Below are 12,923 nucleotides of genomic sequence, written 5' to 3'. Positions count from 1 at the left end.
AAAAATCAGTTCGAAATTCGAAAAAAGTTAACGTTGTTAAGTTTTTTTAAACGAGGGGGGGCACTGAGAGCCAATTTTTTAAATTTGGGACCACCAATAGCGAGCGATAAATTCAGTTGAGATTATTATTGGCTAATAGCCTTTAGTTGGGATTATTATAATCCAATAAACCAAAATAAAATACATGCAATGTCCATAAATAAGATGAAAACATATACAATTTAAACAATAAAAGTATATATATATATATATATATATATCCCACCAAAGATTCATGTAAGTCATTTATACTAAAGAGGTGCTCATATGATGCAACGAGAAACACAACACACTAATACAAGCAGCAATAATGTATCATAAATTTAAACGCTTAACAAAAGTTTATAAGAAAAATAAATTCAATTTTGAGAATTTAGGGAATTTAGAGAATTTAAAATCAATTTTAAGAATTTAGCTAAGCAGAAAATTCATTGTTTACATAATTAGATTTCTAAAGGAAGTTCGTTATCAATTGTAACAATCTTTAAATACTATTAAAACAATACAATGTGGACACATGACCTTCTTCTAGGCTGTCCATATGTGCAATCCAATCAGCATGTTTTCATTCTCATGTGCTCTAATATTCTGCCACGTGTCATCTCACACACTATATTTAAACCTTAGAATTTCCACCCTTATCATTTTAATATATATATATATATATATATATCTAGGCTTACTAACTTCACCATCCACCATCTTCTATATTCCGGTAATGTAGATCGAGATTAATCGTTTTTCGGTAAGGTTATATATTATACTCTAATGGCCAACAATGTTATATGATTTTCCAGCAAGGTTATATCTTTTTCCGGCAACATCATATTTCTTCCGGTTATTGTAGATCTAACCTTTTTATCTTTATTTTCATTGTTAACTGTTTTTTTTTTAAATTAGTTTAGGTTCTAAATAAAAAACGACGATTAAGGTAATATTTCTACGTATTTACGTTTTTCGGTAAGTTTTTCCATTCATGTGTTATACCTATAACAATGGTTGTTTTATATTTATTTGAAGTTTTATATTTTTTCAGTTTTTTTACATGTTGTTATTCTAGGTTCTAAATAAAAATCAGTTTCATCCATGGACATTATCATTATTCTTTTTTCGGTAAGGCCAATTTAAATTTCCCGGTTATAAATAATTCAAATATTCATAATATCAATGTTATAACAAAACTTAATTATTTCAGGTTATTGTCCCGATTGATGTACGAAATATTTCATTTTACCTTCTAAATAAAAATCGGAGATACCATCGTCATTATCATTATTTCGTTTTTCCGGTATGACCATTCAAATTTTCCGGTTTTAAAATTATAATTAAAATCTTCCATAATATGACTATTAATATTTGACTTTATCATTTCAGGTTATTGTTCCGATTCATATAAGCTAATTTCATGGATAGAACATCAGTTAATAAGATGTATCTTTTAAACTTTTTTAATATTGATGTATATTTTGTTTTTAATACTCATGTATATTCCTCATTTATAAGATTATAATATACATTAAATTACCTATATTAATATAATCATTATTCTATTGTTTTTTTCAACTTCCAATTAAGTGAAAAATATTCCGTCTAATTTAAAATCTCATTATAATTTCCAATCTTATATTAGTTTATATTTTTAGATTTATACACATTGAAGAATCTCATTAATACAATTTATAGAGTTTGACATTCCTTAGGTTTTTAAAAAACCGAATGAACAACCATTTTTTGTGTTTTAACTTTTTCCATTTTTATAAACTCATTCCTTAATTTGTGGTTTGGCCGAAATAATAACATAATTATCCCATTATTACAATTTATATTTCTTGACTTTTCTTATTTGTTAAAAAAACCGAATGAATAAGTTATAACTTAAATAATTTTTCGACCGATTTAAGTATTTGATCATTCATATTAAATCGTTTTTGACCATTCATATTAGTTTACATTTTTAGATTTATACACATTTAAGAATCCAATTATGACACTTTATAAAGTTTGACATTCCTTATTTTTTTAAAAAAACCAAATGAACAACCCTTTTTTATGTTTTTAATTTTTTTCATTTTTATAAACTCATTCATTAAGTTGTGGTTTGACCGGAATAATAACCTAATTATCCAATTATTACATTTTATATCTTTTGACTTTCCTTATTTGTTAAAAAAACCGAATGAATAAGCTATAACTTAAATAAATTTTCGAGTCTTACTTGCAACAAGGTTTAAGTATCCCATTAATACAATTTATTAAGTTTAACTATCCTTATTAGTTAAAATAACTAATAAAGATAGTGAAACTTAATAAATTGTATTAATGGTTTTAATACAATTTAATTAACATATTTAAACTCATTTTAAATTCGAAATTTGACCAATCTTTCAAAAAAGTTTTAAAGGTTTTAATACTCTCCATAATTTTAAACTCATTTTAAAATCTTTCCATAATTTTTTGAAGTTTTCAAATTAACCGATTTGATTTTCATTTTTGTAATTATTTTTAAATTAATTAGTCATATTTTTTCAGTTTTAATTATTTTCAAAGTCAACATAAAATTTTTTAATTTTCCAAAGTTATTTGAGAATTCATTTATTGTAAAACGTTTTAAGTTTTGCAAATTTAACAAAATATTAAGTTTGTTGCAAGATTGGTCAAAAATCAAAAACAATTTCATAATTTTTTGAAGTTGACTAATTCCAATTTTTTTATATTTTGTAACTATTTTGAAAATATTTCAAAACGGGTTGTTTTGAAATAGTATCAAATTTGTTAGTTATAAAACGACGGCAAAAAAAAAGGTTTTTATTGATATATCTTTTTGGTTTAATGGTTTAAGTTAGAAAGATGTTTTATGTTGTCATTTTACTTTGTTTGTTGTTATATGTTATTTTTTATTTAATAAAAACAACAATTTAATAAAAACAACTTTATTAATGTTCAAATGTTACTCATTATTAAATATGTTATTATGGTATATTTAATTTGGATGCTATTGTTTTATTATATTTTCAGGTGATAAAGTAAAATGAGTTTCTTTTGATAGAATGTTTGAAAAAGTTGATAGTGGTTTAATATGAAAGAACATGTTTATGTCTTTTGTTGATATTTTTTGGTTGTTCGATATACATTAACTTATTGTAACTTTTAACTTTTAATATCTAGAAAATGTAAATGGTTAACGTTTTGGTCCGAAAGTTTGAAAAAGTTTTGTGTTGCATGAATTTGTTGTTTAAATTTATTATGTTTGTTGACATGTTTTTCCACCCGTATATAAAACGAGCTATACACTAGTTACAACATTGAAGTTATAGAATAACTAATTTATGGAATTTATAATCAACAGTATTCAGTTACTTTTATTTGATAACATAATTAGCACGTGCATGACTGCATGTAAAAGATTATAAAAGTAGTAATAGTAAATTCATTAAAAAAATTTACCCTATTAAACTTTTGAAAATTAATGTAAACACAATCTCATCTTCTTAAAATATAATATGATATAGATTATATATCAAACTAGGAAATAATTTTATCGTGTATATAAAGTATATATGTGAATGAATTATATAGTATGTTGGTGAAAGGGACAGTGATATATTAGTTGAACATCCTAGTCATTCAAGTCCATGGTTAGTAAGTGGTGGCTGAAATAATTAAAGAAAACGTCAAAAGGTAGGTGCCACAATGGTAAAAGGGTTCAAGGTGTTGGTTCCCCTAACCCAGACTTTGGATGACCATTATGGTGTGCGACTTTTTCAGATTATCTGTGGAAAAAGGTATGTAATTTATTAATAATTAAGCAGTCAAATCTTTCATTTGTTTTAATGATTTTAAACTATTATAACTTAATTTATTTTTATTATTACACGCAACCCTTTTTTAATCAAGTAACAAATTATCAGTTTATACGATATAATTAGATTCGGCTTTAAAGAAAAGATAAAACACATTTTTAACAGCTAAAATTACCACATACCATCAAATCATGACTCAAGTGAGCTCGAACCCTTGTTGTTTGACCGGGGGATAACATCTATACCGTTGGGGCATGCAATTGTGGATAGACCTTTGGTAAAAGATAAAACACCTATGCTCTATCTACTTAAAAGTTATATAGAAGCAAAATCTTAAAAGAAAATAAACTCATGCGACCACTTATACTTGGTAAAAGCACGTGATATTTTATTATAAGTGGCTTGTAGCAATAACATTTGATGACTAAGTTTGGGGAATATGAATTTGTTATTACGTAAAATTGAATTAGACAAAGTTTTTATCTATGAATTTCAGCATGACTAAAGATAATAATATTTGTCCTTGTAAGCAAAAAAAATTGGAAAAACAAACTTCATTCAGCTTCATAATTAATAACACAATTTATTAAAAAATAATCTACTTTCAGTAAATAAAAACTCCTCAAATTTGACCCATAAAACAATCTAAAAGCAAACCCTAATCGATCCAATAAAAAAAAGCAAATTGACTAAATCGTTTTCATTGAAAGTTTATAGATTTTTTAAGAAACCCACCACCACCAACAACCAAACCTAGTAATAAATTCCACCAACAACGTCACTAGTATGGTTTGGGGAGGGTGATATGTACGTTAACCTTGCATCTATCCTAAACTAAATGATAGAGATATAGCTGTAAATGAACTAAACGTTCAGCGAGCAACTCGTGAACCATTCAGCAGGAAATTCGTTTATGTTCGTCCGTCTAATAAATGAACAGACATGAACAAGAAATTTCATTCGATTAGTTAAACGAACGAAGATGAACAGAGACCTCGTCCGTTCAATTGTGTTCCATGAACGTTTAGTAACTTGCTCATGAGCGTCGTTCATGTTCGTTTGTATATGTTGCTCATGAAAGTTTTTATACATTTATTTCTTTTACCTAAACATTTTATAGTCTTTAATTTATTAACCCATAACATAAAATATGACCAAATTTTCATATTGTTTTTGCATTGTCCCCCTTTCTTTCTAATTATTCACATTGATGAATATAAAGACCTCAATCTCTAGGCTCTGTCGATTTTATTTGTGTTCGTGAACACGTTCAATTCCTTAATGAATAAACGAGAACATAAAATCTCGTTTGGTAAGTGTTCATAAGCCGTTCGTGAAAACATTACTTCTTAACGAACGAACATGAATAAGACTTTATTTATATTAATTCGATTTATTTACAACCCTAGATAGAGAGACTATTTTTTCTTTTCAGGAAAACTCCCAGCTCTAAAAAACCTATATTTATCAACAAAACCCTTACAATAATATTGGAAATTAAAGTACCTGTATATCAGCTTAATAATATATATAAGGAACTGGTGTTCCTTGATTATTTTAATTAGCCACTTTCAAAGACCACTTAACGCACGACGAGTACCAATTCTTTTGATTTGTCAACTGATTCCTACGTGACGTTGAATTTATAGACACTATAATTAATAGTTATTGATTGGCCAAATTATACCTTGATATCACACATGAATTAATTTAACGCCATTTTCCAAATTATACATTGTTTATATTGTTAATTTTTCTTGCCTTTTTTCTGTTTTTTCTTTTTCTAAAACACTTGCCACTTAGTTAAATTTACTAACTAAATGTTTAATGTAGTTCGAGGTCATGTCGTAACATGCAAGACATATAAGTCACGTTGTAACACACAATTGTAGCGATGTTCAATAACCGATTGCTAGTCCAACCAACTACGCCAATACAACTATGAGTCAAACTCACTCTATTCAATTACCACGTCTGATCCAAGTTTCAAATAATAAATTAACAATAGTTATATAAATCTAAAATACATGATATCAAACTATATATCAATATAGAAAAACGAAATAAAATAAGAAATAAAGCCACCAACTAAGAAAAAAATAGAAGAAATAAAGGGTGATATTGTACATGGTTTATAACTTATTTAGTAGCCCCTATGATCTTCTATTGTATCAAACGACCTACATTCATATTGTATTTCGCTTGATAATGCAACCCTAGTTGGTTATCTTGAACATATTAACTCGAGCTAATTTGAGTTTTTAACAATTTAACTGGTGAGCAAGTTATTTACCCATCTTTATTTAATTGAAGTATTCTTGAATCAGACTCCTGTATGTTGTTTGAAATAAAGGTGAGTGTCGTAACAATACCATAAGATATTAAAAGCACTAGGAGAAAAAATCAAAGAAGTGCTATTTCCGGTCTACGATAAATGTGCAAGTGGTCAAAATGTTTTCACAAGTATATAAAACCCGGCCACGGACAATTATAATATCCACGAGTATTAGCTAAGTCGTTACTCGTTAGATAAGCCTTTTAATATCGGCTTGTTAAAAAGATTAAATCAAGCTAAAAAGTTAATTGATAAAGTTCGTTTAGTAAATAAGCACAAGCATAACCCCTAAATTAAATATGGTTTAATAAACAAGCTTAAATGGCCGGCTTGATAAATCAAACTTGATTAAACGGGAACATATAAATGATTTTACTATTATGCAAATATAATAATATTTTATAGTAACAAGTTTTTGTACTAGCGCGTTGTGGCGCGCGGACATTCTAGTGAGTTAAACTAATGGTGGACGTATGCTTTGTCTTATAGTTCGTGACACATGATTCGACTATATAACAAAACTACACAATTATAATCGTTTGGTATCGTTAACGATAGACTATTTACAAAAGTTTTGACACCAAACACATCTAGTGACTACCAGAAATAAGAAAATTTTATATGTTTATAACTTTTAAAAAGCTTAGAAATCTTTGAAGGGTTATGTTAAAATACAAACTTTGTGATAATGTATTTAGCAACATGTTTAATATAATGAACAAATATCACAAGCCAGCTTAAATATTAAACCTCTCTAAAGCAAAAAAAGAACTCTATGCATATCAAGTGAAGCAAAATAAGAAGAAAAAAAAGTTAGAAACGTGTGTTTCATATTCACCAAGTGAAGCAAAATAAAAAAAAAGTTAAAAACATATGATTCATATTCAAAGTTAACGAACAGTTGATTTAGTGAGTATGTGAAAAATTGGTTTTTAATATATATTAATAATCACATTTATGGAACATTTCCATCCATAATTGAGTTTAAATCTCCACATGGGTGTTCCCTCTTGATAAGGCTAAGGGGTATACACCCATCAACATTATTTCTTTCATTCGTTACGTTTGCGTTAATTCAGGCCCCCCCCCCTCTCCCATCATTCAATATCACCCTTCAATCAAGGAAATACACCATTCTCCATCATTTCATATTTAATAATAAAAAGATTCAAAAAATGGGGAAAAATTGATTGGTTAATGGAAGAATGACCATACTGACGGTGGTTAGTACTCTCAGGTCAGCATGGCCATTTTATTTTGGAGGGGAGAGTTTCAGAGAGACGCCTCGCGTGATGGATGCCATGCAGGAAGACACATAAGACCAATGGGTTTTCCCGCTTATGTATACCGGGCAACCTAACAAGCAAGAAAGCCATGATCTTGAGCAAGAACCAAGCTTTCTCTCTGAAGGGCACTCTCATTTCTTTCATTAGAATTTGGTGAAGAAAAATAAAAAGAGAAGATGGTGGTGGTTACTAGTTGTCATTAGGGTTTTAACTCCTTATTTCCATAGTTCCTTGTATAATTGAGAAGGAACTCAAAGCCTTAAACTGAAATCTAGTTTCATAATGTGGCCATAAATTTAACCGTTGGGTGCAAACGAGCCGAGTCGAGTTAAGCCCGAGCTCGACCAGGTTCGAGCTCGACTCGTTTCGAGCTCTATTTCTAAAGCTCGAGCTCGGCTCGTGAATAGATTTTCAAGCTCGAGCTCGGCTAGTTTACCATTTATAAGTTATTTTTTAAATAATATAATTACTTTTATATATTTTTTTTGTATTATAATTTTCTGTATTAAATAATATATATTATTTAATTAATTTTATTTATTTTTTATAACACTATATATATATATATATATATATATATTAATTAATAATTATAAATATATATTTCAAAAACTTATATAAATGGCAGGCTCGTTTGGGCTCGCGAGCCGGCTCGAGCTCGATAAGTGAAGCTCGGGCTCGGGCTCGTATATTAAGCGAGCTTACTTTTAGGCTCGAGCTCGGGCTCGATTAAGCTAAGCTCATTCGAACTTTTTGGCGAGCCGATCTCGTGTAGCTCACGAACAGCTCGACTCGTTTGCACCCTTATTTTCAAGAGATTTGGGTTGTTGCAAAACTAAATTGTACTTTTTTATATTCATAATAAGAAAATAACTATTTATATATATATATATATATATAATATATCTATAATATATATAAACGAAGACACAAAAATCCTACGTGTCGCGATGTGGTCGCTCCCCTTTTTTGGAGTCACCAGATTTGCTTGATTTTTAAATAGTGGCTTCTCAAGCATTTGACCCGAATTCACGGGTATGGGTCTTACCAAACCCAGATATTCCTTAAACGGGTTATAACATCTCATTAAATTAAAAATTATTCTCACCAAATTATTTATGTAAAAATCCTATAAAATAGGATATAATAAAAAAATAATATCTTATTTATTTTAAAAAAGATATATATATATATATATATATATATATATATATTATTTAAATTAAAAAACCAATTTGATAGTAAAAAAAAATAAACGGGTCTTGGGTCTCATCAAACCATAAGTATGTTATTAACTTTCATAAATATTATTTATAATTAAAAAACCAATTTCATAGTAAAAAAATAAACGGGTCTTGAGTCTCATCAAAACCATATAACTTTTAAACCATGTTATAACATCTCATTTATTTGTGAAACAATTTATCATTAAACCATGAGTATATTATTAACTTTCATACAATAAAAAATATAAATTAAAAAAATAAATAAATATTAGATTAAACAATATAAAACAACCCCCGTAATTTGACCCGAATTCACAGGTATGTGTTTTACCAAACCCAGATATTTCTTAAACGGGTTATAACATCTCATTAAATTAAAAATTATTCTCACCAAATTATTGATGTGAAAATCCTATAAAGTAGGATATACTAAAACTTATTATATGATTTTTTTTAAAATATATTATTTATAATTAAGAAACAATTTTATAGTAAAAAAAACGGGTCTTGGGTCTCATCAAACCCAGATAACTTTTTAACCGGGTTATAACATCTTAGTTATTTGTGAAACCCTTTTATCATCAAACTTTAAGTATATTATAAATTTCTTGACAATAAAAAAATTAAACTCAAAAAAGTATATAAATAATAAAAATGAGTAATGTAAAACAACCCCCGTAATACGGGGGACAAAAACTAGTATATATATATATAAATGAAAACATAAAATCCTACGTGTCGCGATGTGGTCGCTCCCCCTTTTTTTGGAGTCACCAGATTTGCTTGATTTTTAAATTTAGGTTTCTCATGCATTTGACCCGAATTCACGGGTATGGGTCTCATCAAACCCAGATTTTTCTTAAACGGGTTATAACATCTCAATAAATTAAAAACTAATCTCCCTAAATATTTGATATAAAAATCCTATAAAGTAAGGATATACTAAAATTAATATATGATTTATTTAAAAAATGATATATATTATTTATAATTAAAAAACCAATTTTATAATAAAAAAATAAAAGGGTCTTGAGTCTCATCAAACCCATATATCTTTTAAACCATGTTATAACATCTCATTTATTTGTGAAACAATTTATTATCAAACCATAAGTATATTATTAACTTTCATACAATAAAAAAAATAAAAATTCAAAAAATAAATAAATATTAGAAACAAATAATACAAAATAACCCCAGTAATACGAGGGATAAAAACTAGTTATATAATAAATAATTATACAATAAATGAACCGAACTAAACCCACGCACCACACTCAAGATTTACGGATATAGTTTGAAAAGCATCAAATCCGCTTGTGTGTTAAAGAGCCTTTAACTTAGTGGTATAAAAAACTTTAAAGATATTTTCATGAAGTGATGAATGTTCAAGTCTTATTAGTCAGTAATGAATGTAAATATAAAAAAGTTGTTATATAAGTTTGGTTAAAAGGATAGAATAAGTAAAACGGCATTAAAGTGGGAGGGTAACCTAATTAATCAAGCGAAGGACTTAGTGCACTTTCATGACTTCATCATGATGTCTTTGGAACAAGGCTTATTTCCTTTTTAATTATGCAATTTGTTTTTATAAATAAAGAGAAGTGACTAAAGGTATTTAATTGCCAAGGCTAAAACCAAAATTATGGTAAGTGAATTGTTTTATGTAATTTTATGTAAAACTCTATAGAGTACAAATTAATAGTGTTTAAATAGCATAATTAAGTTCGTTTTTTACTTCATTTCAATATATAAACATTCATATTTTTCATACCTACAAAAATTATGAATTGTTGTTGTTAGTACTTAGGAATGACAATTTATCATATGCGAAACTAAAATTTTTACTATAGAAAAAATTGAGCATCATACTTGTCGGATACTCGTTACTTACTATTCGTGGCCGTTTAAAATCTTATATAATTAAAATTTATCCGATTAAGATACCCATTATCTCAAAAAGTTCACCTTAAATAACAACTTCAAATACTAAATACTACATTCAAGATTTTAATATAGTTTTAATTTTCAAACCACTTAAAAAATATATTTGTAACATCATATATTGTGTGTGTGTGTGAAGAGAGGAGGGGGGTTGGGCTAACATATAAAGTTAAAAACTATATACTATAAAAAAAGAGAAAATATAAAACAAAGGTGGCCCTCAGAGTTAGCTATAACTTAATCCAGAAAATCTGTCGTAAGCATATATCATACATACTTGCATAGACTATATATATGCATATATAGATAAGAGTCGAAGGAGAAGAAACAAGAGAGCGTGCACAAGAATTAGGGTCAATCATAATTCATACATTCTATAAATATTTAAAAAGTCAATTATAAAGATGGGAGGAGGCCGTTCACCATGCTGTGACAAATCTAAGGTGAAGAAAGGACCATGGAGTCCCGCGGAGGACGTCCGACTCGTCTCGTTCATCCAGAAACACGGCCACCCTAACTGGCCTTCTCTCCCCAAACAAGCAGGTTGTTTGTTACCTTCACTATTATTATGATCCATAGGTGAATTTAAGTTTAACAAGTTAACTAACAGATTCCACTAATACTATGCATGCATCGTTTAATGATCGAATAATTTATCAAGTTATATATTTAGTTGATTTAAGTCTCGGGTTGATTTTGATTTGAAGGCTTGCTAAGATGTGGAAAAAGCTGCCGTTTAAGATGGATAAATTACCTAAGACCTGACGTCAAGAGAGGCAATTTCACTCTTGAAGAAGAACATTCAATTATTCATCTTCACGCCACCTTTGGAAACAAGTAATTAGCCATCTCATGTTTCAGTTACTTAATAATTATAATATTAACATGTTATTATGATGATTTTTCTTGGAAATGTTTATGATCATCCAGCTAAGTATATATTTCTAAACGGTTGTTTTTTATTTTTTTTAATTCATGTAATTCTAGATAGTTTGCTACCATGCAAGCGACCTCGACAAGTTCTCACTTGCCACCCATGCTAACTTGACACCAATGAATCTTAAAACCATTGTTAGAACTCGCATGGGTTGGGTTATAGAGATTAGAGGTAGTGAACCGTCTATATGTGCAATAATTTTAGAAACCACCTAAAAGTAGTAAATTAACTAAATCCTAAACAATCTACTATAAGTTCCTATCACAGTATTTTTAACAAGTTGATGGGTGCATGGGCACAGGTGGTCGAAAATCGCGTCTCACTTTCCAGGACGAACGGACAACGAGATCAAGAATGTATGGAATACTCATTTGAAGAAAAGATCACTCCTCATGAAAAACAATAATGATGCCACCAAAATTCTAACACCATCATCATCATTTGCTTCCAACGTCTCAAACGAGCTCACAAATCAAGAAAAAACATCGGATCCAAAACTGACAGAATCGACAGAAGCCGCAGGTGCAATATTGGTTGAAGATATAAATGATCAACCATCAACCCCATCTTCAACCATGTCCTTCAAATCCTCCAACTCATGTCAAGATAAACCTCTAAATCATGATGAAGAAATCAAGAGCAATCTTGAAACACCATTAGAGTATGAGGTTGATCAGTTATGGGACATGTTAGAGCCACAACTAGTAACCGATCATGAAATGTTGGAAGTTGAAAATTGGGTTAAATTGTTAGAGAAGGAGCTTGGATCAGAGGGTCCAACTGGTCAACCCGACGACCAAAATGATCAAAATAAAACCATGGGCGAGGAGCAAGCCATATGGTGCAAAATAAGTGATCAAATATCTCCATTGTGGCCTACTTCACCTATGAATTTTGGGTTTTAGTAGTTAGGTATGGCTTGAATTAATTAGATGTTGATGTTAGAATTGGCAACCTTGTTGTGATAGGACATCTAGCTAGCCATAGCCATAACTAAGTCCACCATTGCTGTACTAGTCAAGGGAGCTACATACTTATGACTAGATCAAATTCTAGTGGGTAGGAAGGGGCCAGACTTTTTATTTAAATATGAAAGTTGATACATTGTATCAAGTAAAATATAAACTAACACAAAAAAATTTATATTTAAAAAACAGTGATGAGCATGGCTATATTATGAACTAAAATTGAATTAACACACGTATCATATATGTGTGTTTTGGTTTTATATAGTTATAAGCAGTTGGTTTGGTTATAAACGATACGGTAAACGTGTTTAAACTAATTTCAAATAATAAATCTAGTTATATATTGAGTCAAATATAAAGTTTATAAATTTTTTATTTTGTAAGTGAT

The 12,923-nt window shown here is 28.8% G+C and overlaps 1 protein-coding gene across 1 annotated transcript; it reads left to right on the top strand.

Moving 5' to 3' along the window:
- The first annotated feature begins 10,807 nt into the window (after positions 1–10,807).
- LOC143621463 (transcription factor MYB58-like) lies at positions 10,808–12,544 on the top strand. The gene is made up of 3 exons (XM_077092882.1): positions 10,808–11,173; positions 11,338–11,467; positions 11,869–12,544. The coding sequence occupies exons 1-3, from the start codon at positions 11,035–11,037 to the stop codon at positions 12,470–12,472; spliced, it is 873 nt and encodes a 290-aa protein (XP_076948997.1). The 5' UTR covers positions 10,808–11,034; the 3' UTR covers positions 12,473–12,544.
- The last annotated feature ends 379 nt before the right edge of the window (positions 12,545–12,923 follow it).

This window comes from Bidens hawaiensis, unplaced genomic scaffold (genome assembly GCF_021521415.1).
Source record: "Bidens hawaiensis isolate Kalapana, Puna unplaced genomic scaffold, B.hawaiensis_p1.1 tig00002866_1, whole genome shotgun sequence".
Lineage (NCBI taxonomy): Eukaryota > Viridiplantae > Streptophyta > Magnoliopsida > Asterales > Asteraceae > Bidens > Bidens hawaiensis.
The sequence above is the reverse complement of the archived record's forward strand: the minus strand, read 5'-3'. Positions and strand labels throughout refer to the sequence as shown.